The following is a 22,021-nucleotide window of genomic DNA, read 5'->3' as shown; positions in this document are numbered from 1 at the left end:
AGCCATTACTGTCAATGGTATCGGCACGCGGGGGTTCAACACCTGTTTGGTGTGACTGATAAGGTGAATGCAAACGGTCAGTGCCCAATGGCTTACTCTCAGCCAAAAGAAAAGAAAAGGCCTGAAGCCATCACAACTATCGACGACGCCAAGGCCAGTTTTCTGCGCGGTCATTTTTTCTCTCCCTCTCGCTTCGACTTCAAGATAAGGTGGTCACAGTAGTCACACAAATCCTGCGAGTTGTTCTCTGTACCGAGTACCGAACACACCTACAATTGATAGTCGAAGTCGTCAACCACAAGACGCGTGGGAGCGAGTGACCGGGTGATTGTAACTCTGAAGCCCGAAATTAGTACTACCTCGAAATGTTGGTGGTGGTGCTGGTTGGTTTGATACTCGTGGACGACGCGGCTCTCTCTCTCAAAGGAAGAAAGACGCGTGGAAAGGAGCTCGTATATTTCGAGCACCACATGATCTGTTGATTTTGACTCGGAAATCATATACACTCTAATCATATCAAGAGTTGGGACGAGAAAATGTTTAGGGTACCGAGTACTTGGGATGGTGTGGTGCACAACAGGGGGATCGTCACCCGCAGAGCCAAAATGCAAACTCTGCCTCTGTTCTCATCTCCTGGCCCTCCAACAAATATTGTTTTTCAGTCCACAAGCTGGATATTTCCATGATGGTCTGATCAACTTCCGAGGTACCGTCCCTGGCATGGACTCTGCAGATTCCGGTACCGAAAGGACTATAGGAGGGGCCTTGCGAGCAGCTTCTCTCACGGTCGATCAGTTAAGCCCTATATTGATGGGCAAAACCTTCTTCCGGTCGAGCACGGGTGCCTTGAAGAAGCTCCTCCGCAGACAACACGGAAGAGCTTGTATACCTTTGTGCACCATTTCAGAGGACGAGTCGGCACTGCATCAAAACCAACACGGAGGACATGTCGATCATCGGAAGAAGGAACCCTCCGTCGAGGACGGCGAAGTCAGTTCTGATGACTTGGGCGTGGACACGCACAATTCCGATATCTGACTTTTCCATGTCCGTCAAGCAGTTCCAAGTCCTATGAGATTGCTGCCGCCGTGACAGGAAACAATCTGTATTTTCTTATTCGAAGTATCTGTACCGATCTGGACGTCTTCTTCCCAGCAGAGTCGGCGAGAGGAGTGCCAATTGGGTGAAGAGAGTCTCCTACTCCAAAACGTAGTCGGTTGCTCCATGTATCAACGATGGATTCAAGTCACTACTACTAGGTAGGACCTGGACAAGGTACCTCAAGGCCATCATGGCGTGGGAGCCTGTAGAGTCGTAGACATGTTGCGATATCTTCCCAACTTAGTTTAGCGCAAGTGATGCATGAAGAGGAGATGCAGCCCGCGTCGCGCTAGGTTCACTAGCGCGATACTATCTGGCACTAGCACCGCTACTAGCCATACACGGAAAGGGCCGTTGGGCAGATCTCTATCCAGGTCTGTGATGGTCCCTTGGATCGTCTTTTCATGGTTTGTGTGCAGATGAATTCCGTGTCTCCCGGAATCCTCACCTCGCTAACTTTTCTCTTCTCTTACACACAGAAGCTTCTACCCACCTTCTCGCCGAAATCTGCCATTGTTCCCCATTTTGACCCCCTCTCGGAAAAAGGAGGTCTTCTGCCCAGTCTGCCTCATCGCTTAGCGCGTCCAAGACCCGTTTCATCAAGTCTCCAGTCCAATACAGAGCAATTACTGTCAAGCCACTGCTGACAGCTGCAGAAATCGCCCAGTCTGACTCGGTCGAATGTCGATCAAAACATACACTCATTGTTACCGCCAGAGGTTTCCCGTCAGGCCTCTCGAGCGATTGCCTGAAATTCTCCAGCGACTTGTCAACATTGGACAAGGCTTCTCTCGCTGAGTGGGAACACTTTCTTGCACCTGCGAGTCGGGACTCATTGAATTGACCCTTGACCCTCATCTCCCGCAATTCGTCATACCACATGCTCAACATCGGGTGCTGGAGATTTTCTGTCTGCGCCCTGACGCATGAAAATAGCACTACTACCGTATCCCTCCTCTCCCTGCCCGACCGCGGCACTTGCCAGCGGACGCGCGCTTCGTCCAACGGGTATTAAAAAAAAGCCAGGGGTGGGCAGGAAGAAAAAGAGTTCCACAAATGACACGATAAGTGGGCTAGCCCATCTCGGCGCCGGAGGATGACGCCGATGCGCAAGCAGCACCACCACACGCACTACCAGCATCCTGGTTTAGCAACTAGGTACAAAACCCCCTGGTTCCGAGTAGAAGGTCCCGGCTTGTGGCTTCCGCCCACGCAACGAATACGACCCACCGAAAAGTCACTGCAGAATCCACCTGTTCCTGACGAGAAGACGGCCCCATCAAATCTCCTCGCCTGCTCCTTCACACCTCCACCATAACGCAACGTTCCCCCAAGTCCCCTGCTTTCTGCTTTGCGAAGATGGGGGTGTTTTTCGAGCCGGCAGTCTCAGTCGCGTCTGTCGAAAGTATTACGCTCTGGAGCCTTGCCTTCCGCGGTTTAGATTGTTCTTTTGACCCCGTTATCCCGCCATCAAGCCTCGCCGGCAGTTTGGACCACTCGCTGCCCCTGCTTTCGGGTTCTACCTACGAGTATCTGCATGTTTACGCCTTCGACCCATGAACGACGAGGGTCGTGCTACTCACTCCACTCTTTGTCTGGTCGGGGCTCTGCCATTTGGTAAGATCAGGCCCAAATATCTGGTCTCCCGCTCGTGATTCACATTTGTCTTTCATTCTCAGCTTTTTGTATATCGTCCAGATTGTGTTGCTGCCACTGCTATTCTATGAAGTCACCTCAGTGATATTGACTGTGACATATCGAGATTTGTTTTGATACAATTGCAAGTTGTTTAATCGCTAGCTTAACGCGTTCCTCCCTGTCACAACACAGCTTTCCGGGTCTGTTATTGCCCTTATACAAAGCAAGACGATCAAACCCTCTCGACGAGCAGAATCCCCGAGTACTTCCTAGGCTCTTCAGTTAGATCGGTGTGTCTAATTTATCTGAAGAGACACTTTGGTGGGGCAGTACCTTGAAACCCCTCCGCCTTCAGATGTTGATTGTCGGTAAGAGAGCTGAAGGAATACATGAGATGTTTCACGTGATGGCAGTGTCGACTAACTGAAACATCAGTTCGAGGCAGCCCGTGTGCCATATAGAGCCCGCGTCTTATCGAACGATCCTCCCTTTCCCCGGAATCTCAACACGGCTCTCCACTCGAGCCAACGCCATACGACCACCTTTTACATATACGCAAAGCCGGGCGTGAACAAATCTGCTCCGGACCACTTGTGAATGAGACAACGGAAGCCTTGTGTGTTGTTGGTCGTAGGATATTGTCAACCTCCTAACGACACGAGATCTAAATGGGTCGCTTCCCATGGAGTCAGGGACATTCCAAGCAAAGCAGCGACAAGCTGCATGTCGCTACCAGCGACTGGGCCTCAGTGGACAATAATGAGCCTTCCGGCCATGCCTTGACCGAGTTAATCAAAGAGTACTCAAGTGCCGAATCTGGGAATCCTGACCTATCACCTAAACCTCGAGTGAGGTCGCGGACGAACACGATCACCTCGTCGTTTTCTGCCTACACTCGGTCTTTGTCAGATTCTTCCAATGAAATTGCCTCGAGGCCTTCCTCCCGACAGAGTCACGTCGACGGTGGACTGCCACTGATGGAGCGTCAAGAAAGTACTGCGAAGAGCTTGCTGAACAAGGGCACTCGCATGTTGAAACGGCAAGGGAGTAAGCTGAACCTTTTGCCTTCCCAGATGGAAGATAGATCCAGCACCATCCCCGAAGACAGGGCTGCCGAGATGGTTCCAATAAAGGGCATTCAACGTCAGCCCACCCTGATCTCCAGACGTGAGAATCCATTGCCTGGCCCCGTTATCTGATGCCAATGTCTAACAAGTATCTAGGGTTAAAACGGAGCATTTCGGGCCCCTTTGCTTTCCAACATCTGACTCACGGAGACCAAGCCCAATTCCAGAGCCTGGACTCAGTCAGTAAAACAGACCTCACCTCAGAATTCAATGCTGTACAGGCGGACCAGCAGCCCATCAGCCAGATCCGGGGGATCCCTGTCACGGACCTTCCCGTGACTGGTGAGGAATCAAAGATTCATGTTGGATTTGACGAACCAACTTCGCCGACTACCAATGCTATTCCGTATCTACCAACAACCCCAACGCGCCCAAGCCCACCACCAAAGGACAACTTCATGCCGCCATATAGTCCCTCAGACTTTCGGCTGTCTCGCTCGATGGAGAATTTCTCTCGGCCAACGAGACTGTCCGTTGCTCCTGTTGATATCTCTCCCTCCTCGGAGACCACCAAGAGGTTGTCCGCCATGAGCCCTGTCAGTCATGCGAGAGCCTTGGCTAAGCCGCTCCCACACTTGCCACACGACCAAGTTGTCCACGCTGTCTCAACTAGGGACGACATTGCACTTCCCCTTCGCACTGCTCCATTGCCGTCGCCTCCAAGACCATTAATGGAGGTGGTTGAAGAAGAAAATCCCGAAGAGAAGGCTACTTCAGAACCAGTTGACTCCTCGCCCCAACCAGCAGTTGTGGGCGTCCTCGGCTCGCCTTCCACGAAACAGCGCAAGCGGCGAAGTCAATCATCTGGTGAAATACATTTTGACGCTATTTGCTACACCTCGCCGTGTAGGACCTCGAATCTAGAAATGACTGACTCGGAAGACGCAGGGGGAGACGCCAGTCCCAAGACCCAGAATCGATTCTCTGTTGGTGTGAAGCCTATCGATATCGAGGATTGGGAGGACGCCATTGATTACTCGTGGGAACATGCAGAGTTCGACGAGGATGGTGGAAACAACGCTCCAACCACAATCCCCAGTCGACCCAGTGCTCTGAGCATACCCCGGGAGAATTATTTGTTGGTGGAGCAGCCAACTCTCGATGAAGCATCTTCCTCGGCTTCGACTCCTTTGACAATGCAAATGCCAAACTATCCCTCTCGCGACGAGAGTGGCCCTAGCCGCCACCAGGAGCAGGAACCATCATCTCCACTCCTTGGGCTTGGAATAGAGTCTCCGAAGCCAGTGCCCATCGTCTCCTTGGATGAAGCAGCTGCCAGCAATCTTCATCAACCACAGGATACTTTTGCCTCGACTGACGCTTTTCGCACCCGGGCCATGCGAAGTCCTGTCTCGACGATGAGCAAGTCGAGCTCTCAGGAAAGCATTATTGCCTCGATTTTTGGCACGCACCGGTCATCAAATTCTAGCACAACTCTGTCCGATATTGCCCATCTAGCTAGTTTCGCGAACTCGGTTGAAAGCCTCAATCTTGATCTCGGAGAATTCGGCGCCTCCTTCGAGAAGCACTTCAGAGAAGGGAGCCAGGACACGATACGAGAGGGATCGCAGGGCAGTAGGACGGCGGATTCCCAAGTTCTTGAATGTGTTGGACCGTTCACTACATCTCCAACAATCAAGCATGACCGGGGTGTCTCTGCGTCTCAGATCCCCGTCCCTGAGAGAACGTCGTCGATGCCAGGAGTCGAACTGTCAAAGGCCCAAGTTGGCCGCAAACGTGCCACCACAGCAACCTCTCGACCCCGACGCAACACTCGCGTTTCCTATTCTCTATTCCCCACCAACGCCACCACCTGATGGCTGCTTGTCAACAGCCAGCCATGATGTATACTTGGTATATGTCTGGCTCAGCTAAGACTATTTTGAACTTGTGTTGTTTCATTTCTGCCAGACTTTATATTACGATTTAATGATTGGGTGGCTTCACACAACACCATGAACGATTATGATTCGAGACGAATATTTCTGAAGGACGAATTTACTTTTGAGGTCGGTCAATTCAAGGCCGGACATGGTTGGGGATGGGGCATCAGGATACAAAAAAGAAGAAATTTCGGCGCGAGAGAACAATGAGACAGGCGGTGGGTCGCAAGACACTGGAAACCAAAACTTTTCTGGGGGGTTAAACAAAATTCAACTTGTATAAGATTTTCTTCCAGTCTTTTGAGACGGGATAGCCAGGAGGCAGACGATATGGTTGGAGGGGCCACGAGTGTTGAGCTTTTGTCGGTGAATGTGTCCTCGATACCATGCAGGACTCTACGGCATGTGCAGAAGGATCTCCCTATCCCTGCAATGAGCACTTATGCAAACTGCAGGAAGATATGGGAACAGCTTACTTAGCTTGCTCTGTACCTCAGATATCCCTTGTAAAGAAGCTAGTCTAGCTTGATATCTTGTTCTCAGAGGTTTCTTTCTGATGTACAGACTCTTTTTTCAGACCGTCAGCTTGACGTACGTAATAGGAGCTGGGACCAGACATGTGGTCCTTAAACTTCTGATGAGTGGTTCAAGGCGCTTTCCACAGGGTATCCTGCATTTTCTTCTTTGTGCTGATCACATCAACTGAGTTCTTCAGCGTGGGGGACATGCGACATGGGGCCAGACGAGGGTCGAAGCTCGCGAGCATTTCGTTGTGGATATCGGGGATCAGTCACAGTGAAAGAAAAGGGGAGGGGAGCCGTTGTCTATGTGGTCCCAGGCCATCGCCCTACGGTCTGGGACTAGTTGTGCTTGGGAAAAGATAGGCGAACGAGGAAACTCTGTTGGTTGCGGTGGCGTCTAGGGTAGGCAGTGATGAGCGGCAGCGAGGAGGTGATGGAGATGGACTCTGTACAAAGGAGAGGGTGATAGAGTATGTCTTAGTGATGGGGGGAAGTCTTGCTGGTCCAGACGAGGCGAGAACTGAGGACAAAGTCGAGAGAGTCGAGAGAGTTGATGCTATGACGCACCGCGTCCTTTCAAGGTTGAGCCCGGTTGGACCTTAACACGCCTTGTCAGGCGGTGCCTGGGGCCTGTCAAATGCCTGTGTTGCCCCTGGAAGTCCCCATTGTCTCCCCTCCCGTTAAGCCGTTGAGCGTTGAGCGGTCAACCCGTGGTGGACTCGTGGACCTGTGGACTCGTGGCTGTCTCGCCAACAGACACACCCCCATCTGCCCAATAATGCAGCCTGCAACTTTGACTTCTCGCCCTGCTTTCCGCACCCTGGCCTGCATCTTCGGTACCTGGCCAACCTGCGTCGGAGACTTTGTGGTTTTGCGAGGTGCGCACTCTGGCACTGCACGACAAAGCCAACCATATGGCAAAGACACATCAATACCTCGTACAGACTGTTATTCTGATGCGTCCCTTTCACAATGCCCTGCTCCGACATACTGGGTACCCCCTGTTCCCTGGTGATGCATGGAGCTGTCAACTTTTAGATTCACGCCACTACAGCCTGTCTCTCGATCCTCCCCCCTCGCCCTTGGCCAGTTGACGTCCCGCAAGTCGGGTCCGGCAAATGACTCCGAGCAAAAGGTTCTGCATGGACTGGGACAAATGAAAGACGCTGGGAAAGGCGACAGATGGCTCTCTCTTATGCGAGGCCCAATGTTCCATGTTGGCGGGCCCGAGACATTCAGCTTCTCCGTTCATTTAGGAGTTGACCTCGACCCATACAGAAAGAAGTCAATCACTCAATCAATCAATCGAGCACGACTCCACTGCGTCCAGCACCCTCTGGATCTCTTCTTTGACTTCGTCCAGTGGATCAAGGTCCGGGAGGTTCTCGTCGAAGCAAACATTTGCAGTGTTCTGGCCACCTTCACCGTGTGCCCAAGACGCTGTATCCGCCGCCTGCTGCAACAGCCACCGTGCACGAAATGGATTCTGCCGCCGCTCCGCCAGGAGAGACAGAGAAAGCAAGCACCTGGCCCTGATCGCGGTCATCTGCAGGCTCTCCCTCTCTGGCCCCATGCTTCGCCAACCAAGGACCTCGTCAAACAGACGCTCGGCCACATCGAGGTCACCAAGTAGCAAATGCGTCTCGGCAAGCCCGCGGACGGCATGGCATACCTCTGGAGACATGGCTCCTCTGGCGGCTTCCTGGTTTTGCAGCAGCTCGGTGAAGCGGGCCAGAGCTTCTTGTCCGAGGCCCCTGTCGAACAGAGACCAGGCAAGGTATTCAAGGCAATCTAGGGCGTCTGGATGCATTGGTCCAAGCTGCGTCTGCACTACGTCGAGGATACAGCGGAGAACCATTCCTGACGCGTCGATCATCGGCACCGGAGACCGGATAAACGAACGCGCACTCTGTCCGAAAGGGTTGTCTGGACTGATCAACACTTCTGCGAGCCCGATAATGTATTGGTAGACCCGAAGCCAGAGGGGCACAAAGAGCGGTCCAGAGAATTGAGCAATGAGACGCAGCAACATCGGCTCTCCTCGAAGATTCTGCATGATCAGAACCGGCTTGAGGTATGACAACGCCTTGTCAAACAGCAAGAAAGCTTCCTTTACTCTCTTCGCCTCCAAATCTCTGCAACCTTTCCTCATCAGCCGCTCGAACATCAGTGCTTCCTCCTGAGATTCTCGGGTGGTGAGAGCTTTCTTGACTGAGCAGACGGCGGAGAAGGTCATGTGGTGACTTCGAACCATTTTCTCCAGTCTATCCGAGTCGAGGGTGGCGGACAAAGCAGGTGATATTGACTGCCAAAGCCGCATAGTCTGCTGGATGCGAGATTGAAAGGTCTGGCCCCCTCGTTGGGTGTCTCTCCATGAGACTGGGACAATGGCACTTTCAACTTCGCCCGAATCTCCCTTTTCCGGGACAGGTGCATCGCATTCGGGTGGACAGTGATCCTTGGGCTCTCCCGCAGCCGGGGAATCAACTTCGGTCGCGCTCGCGTTCTTCATCTCCGCGAATTCTAGATCACTTGACTCGAATGGACTTTCCAGACTAGATGTTGGCGTCATGGGCGCCGCGGTAAATTGAGAGAAGCAACCTGCACTTGGTGGCGAACCGTAGGGTTTGGCCATCAACTTTGGCGACAGAGACTGGATCGTCTGAACCCTTGGAGCGACTTTTCGTTTTCTATTGATTGGAGGGCCGCTGCGCAGCGTTGTTGGACCAGTGCGCGTCTTCGACCATCGCTGGACATGGCTCCGTACCGTTTTCTCGTAAATATGGCTGGCTGGATCGCTGGTGCCACTGCCTGAACCAACCCACAGGAAATCCGAGCCGAGGGTTTTGTTCTCGTCTGTCGACTCACTTCCAGGAGGTGTCATGTCCATTCTTCAAGTCCGATGAATATTCCTATTGCACAAGATTGAGGAATGGAGGAAGTCCAGGATGAAGTTCGCCTTCTCCGCTCCAGACGATGTTCGGGATCTGGCGAGATGCGGATTGGCCCGCTACACGCATTGTGGCATCATTTGATCCGCTGATTGCTGAGTAAGAGTAAGAGCTATTGAGGTCTATTCCACCATTGGGTCGGGCTGGTGCAGGGACCCTCGCATGGTGACCCCGGACCAAGAAACCCGTGGGCGCGCTTGCGAGGGCGTCGATTTGAGCTCCCCAATAATAAAGGAGGAAACCCATATCCGAGTTGGGATATTTCAAGCGGTCCCAAGTGCTCACCATCTTTCCGCAACCTATTGCCAAGCTGCGGTTGGGTTGCTGCCTTGGGCTGGCGTCCGTCTCTCGTCTCCTGTGCGGAAAATGGATGAGTTCATGCTGATATCCTAAAGAACAACATAAAGAGAGCAGACGAAAGGTGTGGACACGGATAAGCTCGCTAAGACCAGATACTATCGAAAGACAGCTTCGTGAAGTGTGGGATTGGCTTGTGTGAAAAATGAATGAGCCCAACCCATGATTCATCAATGGGCCAAAGGAAGCGAGGAGATCCAGGAGATGTTGTCCGAGACAGCCGCGCAGTGACCCGCGTGCATTATCAATCCAGCCAGCCAGCACGACGTTCATCTACCCGTTCAGGGGTCGGGATCCTGGAGTCTCGGCCACTTGCCCTTGAACGGTGTCTATCTTCTTGTTCACTGCTAATGGAGCAGACCGAAGTAAGTGCAAGAACAGGTGCAGTGAGTCGAGTTTTCCTATGTCCCCCGTTGCTTGTTGCCAGTCCTGTTCCTCTTTTTGTACCCAGCTAGGCCCCTGTTTTGCGACATGTTCGAGCCTCGCGAGGTCCATGTGAGCAAACTCATTCATCAAACAATCCAGCCCACCATACCGACTCGCTCTCGAATTTCTCGCTAGTTGGTTTTCATGCATGATGGACAAGGATCAAGTTGGCCCCGAGTTCGGAACAATCATGGCCATATTGTCATTGCTCTGCAACATACAAGACAGGAGGGATTTTGGTGTCTGCATTTTCGGGCCGAGTAGCGTGGCCTGAGTCGGTGAGTCTGGTGTTTCTGGTTCATTGCCCAGACGAAAGAAAGAACAACAGAGAGAAGGATCGGTGTCCAGCCCTCTGTACCCATCATCGTTCCATTTACTTTCTGATCATGAGACTCTCCATGGGCTGGAGATTTTCCCTGTCCCTCTTTCGCGCTGCTATTTCAGGTCAGAAGTCGGGCAAGAAGTCGAACTGGGCATTTCCTCCTCGCCCTCCTTCACCGTCAAACCGTTGACTTTGTGCGGAGATGACGGGAGACTGGTCCTGTTGGTGCGCGATCGAGTCTCCCGCGAGCTTCAGCGCCGGTAGTGATAGCCACGAATCTTGAAGGAAAGTTGCCAGCTCCAGAGGAGGTAGGTGGTGCTGATGGTGTTGCTGCTGGTGATGTGGCGAATCGCACATGACCTGTCTTAGGTATTCCGAGTTACTCCAGACGGGACTGGAAGACAGGTCACTGCCGGCGGGCAAGATGATCCGAGATGAAGGCTGCTGGTGATGTCGAGGGTGGCTTTCTTGTTGAGGTTGGTGGAACCCAACGTCGAAAGGAGGCGGCGTGGTGAAGTCGCTGCTACTCTGCTGGCTAAACCGATTTCTGAAATGCCGGCGATTGGGGATGGGCGGGATCGAGGCCGTGACTTGGTTGAGCTGGTCGTCGGATACCAAGGGCAGAGCCTGCAGCAGGGCCGACTCGAGCTCGTACAGGCGGCCTTCTAGGACGTCGATGTATCCCTTTACCGGACCTCTGCAAAAGAAGGTTGTCAGCATGTGAAGACTTTGCTGGCACCGGCATTCTATCAATACTCTCCAGACCGAGGAAAAACGACACCCCCTGAGTTGATGACCCATGAAGGAATCCGAGATTGAGAGAGACATACCTTTTCTTTGCATAGGGAAAGGTGCAAAAGATTCGGAGGGCAGCACATTGCGAACATCCCGACCTTTTCAGGTTTGCTTGTTAGTGATCTCTGGAACAGGCTCAACAGGGTCACCCTCAAGAGACCCCCCCAAATAGGTGTCCTGTGATCCTTCTTGGATTGTGGGTGTCCTTACCTGTTGCCGTCACACTGGTAGAAGACAAGAGTCAGTCAACAGACAGTCCAAAACACCGACAACGATATGGGGAGGAATCCACAGGGAAAGGGGGAAGGAGGGAGAGATGTCCACCTTTTGTCTTTTGAGGCGGCATTGATGACAAGCCAAGCTGGAGCGTCTGCTGGTGTCTGTTGTGGTCGGCGACGATGCCATTGGGGGGGTTTGTATCCCTTGCTTTTATCTATATGATGGGAGTGTTTTCGATGCACGGCAAGGCAAGGTAATCTTCACCAGAGAAGTTACCGTCGAGATCGAGCCATGTGTACTTGGTTTGTATGGAGGTATGGAGGTACGGATATTTGTAGGTATGTGAGAGGCTGAAAGCCATGCTGAAATATAATTAATTATACCATACTATAGAAGGTGAGTCGGAAGATGGAGTTGGAGTTGGGTGTGGATGGGGTGTGGAGTTGAACGGACCTCCCTCTCCCTCTCGCGCGAGGGCAAGCCTTGGTTCGGGTTGTCTCGGTTGTCTTCTCGCGCGAGGCTATCCCACCACACCCTTGTGAGAATCCATGTATGTATGTATGTAAGCGTATATCTACCAGGTATATTATGTGTGTGTATGTACATACTTTGTCAGTATGTGTAGGTGGTCTGATGGGGGATGACAAAGCCTACTCCGTACATCACACGTACATGTCTGGGTGTATGTGTACATGGACACATGTATAGGAGGAACCCGGCGTATCCTGTCTTGTCCTGAAACTGCCCTCGCCTACCCAATCGATGGGCCTGCCCAGGTGGTCCTGTCCTTGTACCTTGGGCCTTGGACGCCATTGCAAGTGGTTATATCCGTTGGCACCTAATGTAGGTACCCAGCCATATAGGTAGGTAGGTAGGTAGGTATGTAGGTATGTAGCAATAACAGTAGACAGGTACATACGACATGAACTTGAATCTGTAGAATCTCAATCTCACGAAAGGCCACTCGGTACCGTCGTGGTAGAATCATCTCGTCTGCTCTCGTCTCATCTCATCTCGTCTCGTCAAAACCTAGTCTATAGACACAAAGTAGATATATATAGATACTTGAATATGCACAGCATATGTGTTAAGACATTTCGCGACAACTGAAAAAACAACCCCACCCCTTCAACTCTCGATGCTCAATGCTGAATGCTGAATGCTCAATGCAAAACACAAAATGATAAACGATGAAGCCTCGGCTTCAAACTCGTCCGCAACCAACGTCAACCTCCTGGCTAAAAGATCAAATCGGTCGACGAGGCCAGCACGGCCAACCCAACCCCCAAGATCAAGCTGGTCATGCCCGTCGAGGCAAACCTCAGCGACCCAGAACCATTATCCGACGAGCTGCCGCTGCCGCTGCCCTGCGCGGCGTCCTCGCTCGGGTTGTACCCCGTGACATTGGCAATCTCGCCGCCCTGGTACAAGGTCTGGTTGCCGCTCAGGCTGGTCGGGTGGTTCGTGCTGCCGGCCACGCACAGCGAGAACTTTTCCTGCCCGTTCAGACCAAAGGCCTGCTCGGCCACCGTGGTCCACATGGCCGTGACGTTGGTCGCGTGCGCGGCCTGGTAAAACAGTCGGCAGTCGGCGGCTTCGTAGACAAACTGCAGCGGCGTCTGCGACTCGTCGTACTGCGCGATGGCGTTGAGGAGGTTGAACATGACCGTGCCCCCGGGAAACTGCCGGAGCGACAGCGTGGCGGCCTGGTCGGCCAGGTCCTTGAGCGCCGTCTGGTTGGCCGCTTTGATCTCGTCCGGCGAGGCACTCTCGTAAAACGACTGGACTATGGGGACGAGGTCGTCCAGAGGTAGAACTTGGCACCCCTTGACGCCGCCGATCGCCTGCATCGGCCCGGTCTGTGGGCGACCCCCGACCACAATTGACTTGACCTTGGCTTGATATTTCAGCAGGTGCAGCAGGATCGTGCACGACGAGGCGCAAAACCCGTCCGTGAAGACGACCATGTTCTCCGAGAGGAAAGGCTGAGGCGCAACATGCGAGTTGTTGGCGTAGCCAGATACGACAATGCCGCCACTGCTTTCATCGTAGTCGACATTGGAAAAGTTCATCTGGGACTGCTGCGTGAACTTGTCACCGTGCACCTGGACTGGTCCGAAATATTCGTCCCAGGATGCAAAGGCTTGACCACTATCGTTGAGCACCGACGTGGCATCGAACGGAGAGAATATACCTGCAAGGACTACCGGGTCGGTGATGTTGGCAACCGCCTCCTGCTCTTCGGCCTGTTCAACTAGAGGAGTATAGTATTCTCCGAGGACGTTGGCCTGCAAGTGACGCAGAAAGTTAGAAAACACAGCCACTTCACCACGGTGGAATATTTCATGGCATACCTGATCGTGCGCCCGCATTTGAGCGCCCAAATAAGGCTCAATAGTTGGGAATAGTTGCTTGAAGATGTCATAGGCCACAGGAATAGTGCCTCCGGGGTTCTGGCTGACATCAATGATGAGATGGGTCTTGTTGGCATCCCGGCATTGTTGTAAGAAATTGGCCAGAGTCTGCTGCGTTGACGCCTGGGCGGCCTCGGATATTTCGTGGATGGCCAAAACAGCCACGCCTGGTTCCTGGTCCAAAAAGTAGCCGGAGAGCGTGCCGTCGTCACTTATGGCCACGGCTGAAGGGTACAACGGGTACAGGGAAGAAGGATCGGGTGCCGTCGTCTCGGTGGGCTCGGCGGGAGAGGCCGAAGACGAGCTCGCGGATGCCTTGGCCTTGACGGTGGGATCACAGAAAGCCTGGTAGAAACTCTTGCCGTCGACCACGTTGGTAAAGTCCTGGTTGCTACCTGCTACGATGGCGACGGTTGCTTGGGTCCCATTCTTGAACTCGACCGCAATCGACGAGCCCGAATATCGACTGAGCGATGGGGCACTGAACTCACCACTAGAGGTGCCTGGGGCGAAGATGGTGACGAAGAGACGGTTGTACAAAGCGTCCAAGTCCTGATGCGTCAAGGTGCCGTTGAAAGCCTGTTCACTCAGCCAGGAAACCACCTCAGTCCCGTTGATCTTGACAATGGGAGAAGGCGTCCACCCTTCTGCTCCGCCCAGGGATTGGGCTATCACGTCCGCGGCCGCGTAGATTTCTGGCAGCTGTTTGCCATCGGTCGACATGGAATAGAGGGGTAGGTCCTTGACGCCATACTGGAAGACCGAGTAGGCATCTGGCACGTAGGTCAAGTGGCCATCGCGCACTGAAGTGATCAAATCGACTAGCTGGGTTTCAAAGTCAATTTCCCGCGTCATGGTCCCATCTTGCACCTTGTTGGTGAGATCCTCCAGTCCTGCCACCAGGTCGACGGGAGGGAAGGGCCAGTCTGCTGGTGGATCTTTGAGCCAGCCCAGCGTACTTTGCCACTGGACCAAAGCCTTCAGGCCCGTGAGGACAGCAAGTGTATCCTCTTTCACCAACGGAACGGATTGTGCACACGCGTAGGCCACATCTATTCCCAGCCATCAGACACGAGCAGGAATAGCCAGGTGGGAGGTCTCAACAAACCTGGAGGCACGGGGAAAGAAATCGCTTTCAATGCTGTCAGTAATTGCAAAAAGCCATGTATCGCGTTCTGAAGATAGAGGCTTTACCTGTGGGATGCGCCGCCATATACTGGCTCGAAAGTGCGCTCACTTGAGCACATGGCTCGTCAAGGGTTGCCGTGGCGGTAGATGATGGTGTGCCGGACTGAGACTCCACTGCCACCGTGAGTGCCAGCACGCACAAGGCGTGGAGAGCAGACGTTGAAAGCATGGTAAGATCTGGGATCGAGTGCAGTCAGGATGCTCAAGACGGTATTCCATGTCGCAGCCCCTTCTTTATATGCTGGTCGATATGCTGGGGGCACATCTCACTTACAGTCTCCGCCCCGAATCGAGAACCACAAAAGGGTCCTGACACCACGCAATCAGTCACCCCTCCTGTCGTTGACGCGCCAGCGATTTCTTCCCCTTCACCATCTAGTGTACGCCATGGCAAAGGCTGAACGGTCTGTCGATGCTGACCAGGTCCACAGCCTCGATCCTTTGGTCCTTCGCCTAGTATGTGAACAGAGTTAGAGCCATAACGACGGCAGACGCTGGTTCAGCCGCAAGATTTGATCGACGAATTGAAACCAGGGCCGTTTGACTCCGTTGCGGCGCCTTGACTGACAAAGGATGTGTTCTGACCCCGACTTGACCCACGGTCCAGTTCGGAAAGCCGTAAATACCCAAATTGGCCCTCTTAGCCACAGAGGAGACACGGTCGTTTCGCGCAGGATGGACGGGCGAGGACGGGGATGAGGCGCTGAGCCTCCTCACCAGCCACAAGCCGGACATATGGCTATACCGAACACAACTTCTTGACCATTCACCACCTAGGGGATCCACCTTGTGCGGGCAATTTCCAAAGACACGCCCTGAAAGGACCACCCTCTCTCAGATCCTCCGATGGGGTCGCTATACAACGTGGCAAATGTAAGTACTCTTATGGAGTTTGCTCAAGCGGGACTCTGCATATGTTATGACGAGGCATAAGCACTGGTGCGAATGGCGTTATGAGAGTCTCATTGTTGAAGATGTGGTTGGTTTCCATCGTATGCAGGCTCCAGAGATGCGTATCGTGTCCTCTATCGGGTTGTCGAGTATCATACGAGGTCTGTCACACCAAGCGCTGAGCGCAAACGCTCCGTCCCCTAGATCCAACAATAACGTGTACGAATATTCCTTGCGAAATCTGTGTCCAGTTCAGGCTGTGGATTAGATCTGCTGAGTCACCAACCAAAGGTCCCGCTGGGTGCGCGGTGCGGACCCCTGTTCCAGGTGGAATCCTTCTCCCTAGTACCGAGTAGAAACAGACCTTACTGACGGATCGGGGCAATGTGATAACCTGTCTGGGACTAGTGGTGGTTTCGGTCGTCCACAGGAAATTTCACAGAGGAGGCCATTAATATTGCTCTGGTGGGCGTCAACGCTCTGGAGGCGAATAATAGACCAAGTCCCAATACTCGGTAGCCACACTGTGTTACCGAGCATGTAATGTATCAACAAACTGGTAAGTGATAGTCTTGGTCCAGGATCACAGAAGGATTTGCTCTTTCGTCGGGTCATGCACCCCTCCGTCGAATGAAAAGTCCAGCAATGGTTGGGGGCCGAGACAAAAACCGTCCCAGCTGAAGGCGAAAACAATAGTTTGGGGGCCAGAATCCAGTCGACCGATGCAAGAGACGTCTTATCCTTCAGGCCACACAGGCCTCTCTTCCTCCACTGTGAGAAGCTCTCAGTATAATATAAGCATAAATCCTCCAACAATCAGGTGGCTTCACGTACCGTCATCCCATCGTCGGGTGCTTCTCATTCTATTGACCTCGAGTTGCGCAGTCGGTAAATTGCTCGTTTGATTCGTTTCCGTCTCCGAAACACTTTCCGCATATCCACGCACCCAGGGAAGGATGGCGTACAACCAGAATCCAGGGGGGCAATACTACCCCCAACAACAATATGGCTCAAATAGTAAGGAGAAAATGAGTCTGACTTCCTCCACTTCAACACGGCTGATCGTGAAAGCTCCGTATCAAGACCAGGGCCAATACCAAAATCAATACCAGAATCAATACCAGCAGGCACAGCAATATCCACCTCAGCACCACCAGCAACAACAGCAACAACCACCACCACATCATGCCCCCCAGGGAGCGCCAACAGCAGCAGCAGGGTCTTTTGATTCAAGCTGGCATTCCACAGCGGATGGGATCTCATATTCCATCACTAACCGTGACACGAATGCCATGTTGAACGTGCGTCTACCCCAAGGTGCCGTCATCAAGTCCAAGCCCGGCGCCATGATCCAGATGTCTCCCACCGTCGTGCTCCAAGGAAAGGTCAAGTTCAGCATGAAGAAGATGTTCACGGGCGGGGAAATGAATGAATCCACCTTCACTGGCCCTGGAGAAGTATCTCTGGCACCTACCTTGTTTGGTGATATCACGGCCATTCCTGTTCGAGGAGATGAGGGCTGGAATCTCGGCAAGGATGCTTTTCTGGCCTGCACGAGTGGAGTTGTGAAGGACACCAAGAGCCAGGGTCTCGGAAAGGCTTTCTTCAGTGGGGAAGACTTGTTCATCTACCGCATCTCTGGCCAGGGGACACTCTGGGTCACGTCCTTTGGTGCTATTGTCACCCGAGATGTAAGTGGATCCGATCCATACTCCTGATATTCGTCCCATCTGGGCCTGTGTCCTTCGGTGATCCTCTTTTACAACACTCGTCTAACGAATGCAATAGCTTCAAGCCAACGAACAACACATTGTTGACAACGGTCATCTTGTCGCATGGAACTGCCGATATGCCATTGAAAAGGCCGGCAAAGGAGGTATTCACAGCGTGACGACCGGCGAGGGTCTTGTTTGTCGATTTACAGGGCCTGGTAGGATTTACATCCAGACCCGGAACCAGGACGAATTTGGGGACTGGGTATCTTCGCGGACACAGAGTGGTTGATCTCGACCGGGGTCAGACTGGTGACTGCCAGTCTCTGCGGCCATCAATAGGACAGTATGTTGAAATAAAGGCAGAGTCCGTAGCATACAGCCGCATGGTTAACTTCCCCTGCAAAGCGTTGCTTGTTAGTTGCACCACCCACCTCAGCTGATGCCTCTTTCCTGAAGCGAACGCAATTGGTCGTTGGATGACAACAGGGAGGTGAGAAGAGCCAGGCATTCACCGACGGGACGGACTAATGAACGAGTAGCAACTATTGCAGTCAGGTGAGAGACAGCAAGGACCAGGGATGAGGAAGAGTTGAATCACGTGAATACGTGCCACGACTGCGCTAAATGTACAAAATGCTTGTCCGTTGCTATCTCCACGTGATTCGCTTTTCCGTATCAACACGTGGCAGGAAATTCAACGTCATTTTGGCACATTTCAACTCCCCGTCGCAGGTCCATAGCGCTTTTCTGTCACTCTCGCGTGCGCCTCTTGTCCCCCCTCCTTGCTCGCCTGTAGCCTCCGTCCCCGGTGGAAGCCAGCCTTGTCTCGCAATATGTTGGACGCCTTTGAGATCCTGACGACCTCTGGTGTTGTCTTATGGTCGAGATCCTCCTCGAAAATTGGCGCAGCCGCGGTCAACAGTTTGATCAACGATGTCTTCATCGAAGAGAAAGTCCGCCCGACCGCAACTAGCTCCAACAATCCCACGTACAGACACGACAAGTACACCTTAAAATACACACTGGTCAAGGACCTGGGCTTGATCTTTGTGGCCGTCTACCAGTCCCTCCTTCACCTTACCTGGGTGGACAAATTACTCGACGACATTCAGACCATCTTTGTCGAAGTCTATCGGGGCCAGCTAGAGGAGCTCGATTATGCTGCTCTGAAATATCCCTTTGATCCGTATTTTGACGAAGAGATGCGTCGGTTGGATGAAAGCATGGGCGGGGCTATCACCAAGGAGCCAAGTCACGTTGAATTGCCGCTGGAAGAAAAGAAAACAAGTGCTGAAGGGGGGGACACTGGAGGACCACCACCACCACCAGAAACACCGTCGTCTGCCAAGGCACAGCGCAAAGCTGTGCCGGTGACCAACGCAGATTCTCTCCAGAACACTCCCGTGCACTCACCCGATACATCCCGTCCAACCACTCCTCTTCCCGGCATTGCGCCACACCTCTTGACGGAAAACGGCAGACCGCAGAGTCGAGGCTCTCGTAGAGCAAGGAAGGCCGCGCACGTTACTGCTTCTGCAAATGTTTCGAGTGGAGACGAAGCTCGAAAATCCAAACCAACCAAAAGCAGCGCGAAGAAGGGTCGAGTTTGGGGTCCTGACGGGATTGCCGATGTGGAAGATGATGTGAAACTCGACTACTCGGCCGCTGATGCTGGCACCAATGGCGACGTAGGGATGAGGTCTGCGCCACCCGAAACCATTTCACAAGAGAGTTGGGGCACGAAGAATAAACAAGGCCAATTTGTGCTTAAAGATCTGGGGGATGAAGTGAACAATATCCTCAAATCGGCAGACGCCAACAAGGGCGAGATCAACGGGTCTGGAAAATCGACCTTTGGAGCAATTTCGGGATATTTCAGGAATATCGTGGGCGGGAAGACATTGACTAAAGAAGATCTTGAGAAACCTCTGAGGTCGATGGAAGAACACCTGATCAATAAGAACGTCGCTCGGGACGCAGCTATTCGATTGTGTCAAGGGGTGGAGGCTGAAATGGTTGGGAAGAAGACGGGAGCATTCGAGTCAATCGATGCTGCGTTGCGACCCGCGTTGGAAAATTCACTCAGGAAGATCCTCACGCCACGATCGTCATTGGACCTGCTCCAACAGATCGAGTCGGTCGCGAATCCCTCGGGGGCAAAGGCGCAACCCCGTCCATTCGTCATCACCATCCTGGGGGTGAATGGCGTTGGGAAATCCACCAATCTGTCCAAACTCTGCTACTTTCTCCTGCAAAACAACTATCGCGTCTTGATTGCCGCAGGTGACACATTTAGATCCGGTGCCGTGGAACAGCTGAACGTCCATGTGCGGAATTTGAGGGAGCTCACCGCCCGCGAAGGGCTCGGCGCAGTCAGCATCTATGAACGAGGCTATGGCAAAGATGCGGCAAATGTGGCCAGAGATGCGGTAACTTTCGCCAAAGAAAACGACTACCAAGTCGTGCTTATCGACACGGCCGGGCGAGCCCATACCAACACACAACTCATGGCGGCGCTGGAGAAACTGGTGGACTTTGCGAAACCTGACTTGATCCTCCAAGTTGCGGAGGCATTGGTCGGCAATGACTCGGTAGGCCAGGCGCAGAATTTCACCCGGGCGCTGGGTAAGAACCGCAAGCTCGATGGGTTCATCGTCTCGAAGGTTGACACGGTTGGATCGGGGATCGGGACAATGATCAGTCTTGTGCATGCGACTTCGGTGCCAGTTCAATTTATTGGCGTGGGTCAGCATTACGGGGATTTGCGCCAGTTGTCAGTCCCATGGGCGGTGAATATGCTGATGAACTAGATTTGACAATGAGCGAGATGAGTGATGATCAAAGCGACCATTGTCCGGCCCGGCCCGGAATACCGCAGGCAAGTTTCTGAGAATACGAGGCACGAGTCTGGTGGGGTTGTAATATCGGATGGCTATGTGAGAGGGCCTCTGGGTTGGATTCGAGGAAAGAATCCCTGGCCTGATCAGCTTTCTCAGGGGATATTGCGGAGGTGGTCATGAATAGAAACCCCCGGGACAGGAGATATGGTGCCTCTCCTAAAAATCCCGCAGATAAAGCCAGATCAAAACAGAAAAATCTCACGGAGAACAAGATATTTCTTCATCTCTGGTCCGTCTTGGTTTTCTGTCGTTTTTGGAAACACACACTGGCGACGCCCTGGCCCTTTTGCCCTCCAAACTCGAACACGGGGTACTTTATCGTGTCGTACACCTCGAACACGGCCCTCTCGCCGCTCTCTGTATCTGCAGCGGTGGAGTCGGCGTTTCCTGCTCTTCCTCCTGAGGACGAGCCCGTGAACCACGCCACAACCTCCGCCTCGGTCCAATTGCAGCTCGTGACGAGCAGGTAGCCTCCCGGTCTGACCAGGTCCAGGACCCTGGAGGGGTAGAGTTCGCAGATGCGTCTTTGGGCCGCGTTCGGGTCCGGGTCCGGGTCCGAGACGGTGGCCGAGGAGAGCGAGATGGCGTCAAAGGTGCCCTTGTCGAGGACGAGGTCGAAGCCCGCGTCGCGCGCGGGCCACCAGGGCTGCGTGGGGGCCGAGTCGTGGATGATGTCGAAGACGTGGAAGTCCAGATCGGCCATGTCGGAGGGACTTGTCGTCCTCGTTGTCGAAGCGTACTGTGCGCGCAGCTTCCGCGCCAGCTCGACGCTCTGGCTCGAGTAGTCGACGCCGACCATGCGGCCCGCGTAGTGTCCGTGGAGGCGCAGCGCGAACAGGGCGCTGCCGTTGCCCGTGCCCAGGTCCAGCACCGACGGAGCATCCCTAACACTGCTGCCATCTCCATCCCGTGAATCTTGATCGACCAATGACCCCGTATAGTTCGGCGACAGCGGGAACGTCGACGAGGTCAGAAACGCCAGGGTCTTGGCCGGAGCGCCGACGTCGTCGAACCACGACTCCAGCTCGACCGGATCGGGAGGTTGCTCATCCCCGTCATCAGAATCACTGCCATCGCCATCCTCCTCCTCCTCGTCGTCTTCAGATCGAGCACCGTTTTCCAGATCGTTCCGGTAGTATTCGTCCCAGCTGTTATCGGCGACATGCCCCGTGTTAGTCCACGGTCCTGTGAAACAGAACGAGATCTCTCCTCCCTGGTTTTGGGTGAAGGGTTGTTTGGCAGGGGGGCGAGAGAGACGCACTCACTACTCCTTTGTGCCTAGTTCGCTTGGTTCCAGGTGAGCGGGATGGGATTTTTCTGCAGACATTGTTTGGATCACAGGGTGCCTAGGATATGAGGGGTTGTTCCAAAGGCACAAAGTGGGATCCAGCAAATTGTGCTGCTGTACGACGGGCAATGACTTGAGAATCTGTACCTCATGAAGTTGTATATGGGAACGAAGAAAGATTTACAGTCCGTCTGCCACAGCCTTTTTTTTCCCAATTCCGCCCCACCCACTCGCCCAATTGGCGGATCTAAAAATGCCCCACGTCTCAGCCTTGCATGACGTCTT

General features: G+C 53.4%; 7 protein-coding genes across 7 annotated transcripts; 3 read left to right on the top strand and 4 right to left on the bottom strand.

The window, feature by feature from the left end:
• Window positions 1-3,407: 3,407 nt before the first annotated feature.
• On the top strand, window positions 3,408-5,683 carry AYO20_04667 (hypothetical protein; the record flags this gene model as incomplete). Its single annotated transcript, XM_022642963.1, has 2 exons — window positions 3,408-3,906; window positions 3,963-5,683. 2 exons carry the CDS (start codon window positions 3,408-3,410, stop codon window positions 5,681-5,683), a joined length of 2,220 nt encoding a protein of 739 aa, XP_022501018.1.
• A 1,884-nt stretch (window positions 5,684-7,567) lies between these two features.
• AYO20_04666 (hypothetical protein) lies at window positions 7,568-9,160 on the bottom strand (the record flags this gene model as incomplete). The annotated part of the gene is made up of 1 exon (XM_022642962.1): window positions 7,568-9,160. The coding sequence occupies one exon, from the start codon at window positions 9,158-9,160 to the stop codon at window positions 7,568-7,570; it is 1,593 nt and encodes a 530-aa protein (XP_022501017.1).
• Window positions 9,161-10,449: 1,289 nt separating this feature from the next.
• AYO20_04665 (hypothetical protein) lies at window positions 10,450-11,046 on the bottom strand (the record flags this gene model as incomplete). Its single annotated transcript, XM_022642961.1, has 1 exon — window positions 10,450-11,046. One exon carries the CDS (start codon window positions 11,044-11,046, stop codon window positions 10,450-10,452), a length of 597 nt encoding a protein of 198 aa, XP_022501016.1.
• A 1,532-nt stretch (window positions 11,047-12,578) lies between these two features.
• AYO20_04664 (hypothetical protein) lies at window positions 12,579-15,111 on the bottom strand (the record flags this gene model as incomplete). Its single annotated transcript, XM_022642960.1, has 4 exons — window positions 12,579-13,628; window positions 13,695-14,806; window positions 14,863-14,895; window positions 14,949-15,111. 4 exons carry the CDS (start codon window positions 15,109-15,111, stop codon window positions 12,579-12,581), a joined length of 2,358 nt encoding a protein of 785 aa, XP_022501015.1.
• A 1,750-nt stretch (window positions 15,112-16,861) lies between these two features.
• AYO20_04663 (hypothetical protein) lies at window positions 16,862-17,837 on the top strand (the record flags this gene model as incomplete). Its single annotated transcript, XM_022642959.1, has 2 exons — window positions 16,862-17,524; window positions 17,622-17,837. The coding sequence occupies 2 exons, from the start codon at window positions 16,862-16,864 to the stop codon at window positions 17,835-17,837; spliced, it is 879 nt and encodes a 292-aa protein (XP_022501014.1).
• Window positions 17,838-18,381: 544 nt separating this feature from the next.
• AYO20_04662 (hypothetical protein) lies at window positions 18,382-20,358 on the top strand (the record flags this gene model as incomplete). Its single annotated transcript, XM_022642958.1, has 1 exon — window positions 18,382-20,358. One exon carries the CDS (start codon window positions 18,382-18,384, stop codon window positions 20,356-20,358), a length of 1,977 nt encoding a protein of 658 aa, XP_022501013.1.
• A 310-nt stretch (window positions 20,359-20,668) lies between these two features.
• Window positions 20,669-21,775, bottom strand: AYO20_04661 (hypothetical protein; the record flags this gene model as incomplete). Its single annotated transcript, XM_022642957.1, has 2 exons — window positions 20,669-21,596; window positions 21,714-21,775. The coding sequence occupies 2 exons, from the start codon at window positions 21,773-21,775 to the stop codon at window positions 20,669-20,671; spliced, it is 990 nt and encodes a 329-aa protein (XP_022501012.1).
• Window positions 21,776-22,021: the final 246 nt, after the last annotated feature.

The sequence above is a fragment of the Fonsecaea nubica genome (assembly GCF_001646965.1).
Source record: "Fonsecaea nubica strain CBS 269.64 chromosome Unknown Scaff25, whole genome shotgun sequence".
Classification (NCBI taxonomy): domain Eukaryota; kingdom Fungi; phylum Ascomycota; class Eurotiomycetes; order Chaetothyriales; family Herpotrichiellaceae; genus Fonsecaea; species Fonsecaea nubica.
Note: the sequence above shows the minus strand (reverse complement) of the source record. Positions and strands in the feature narration are given on the sequence as shown.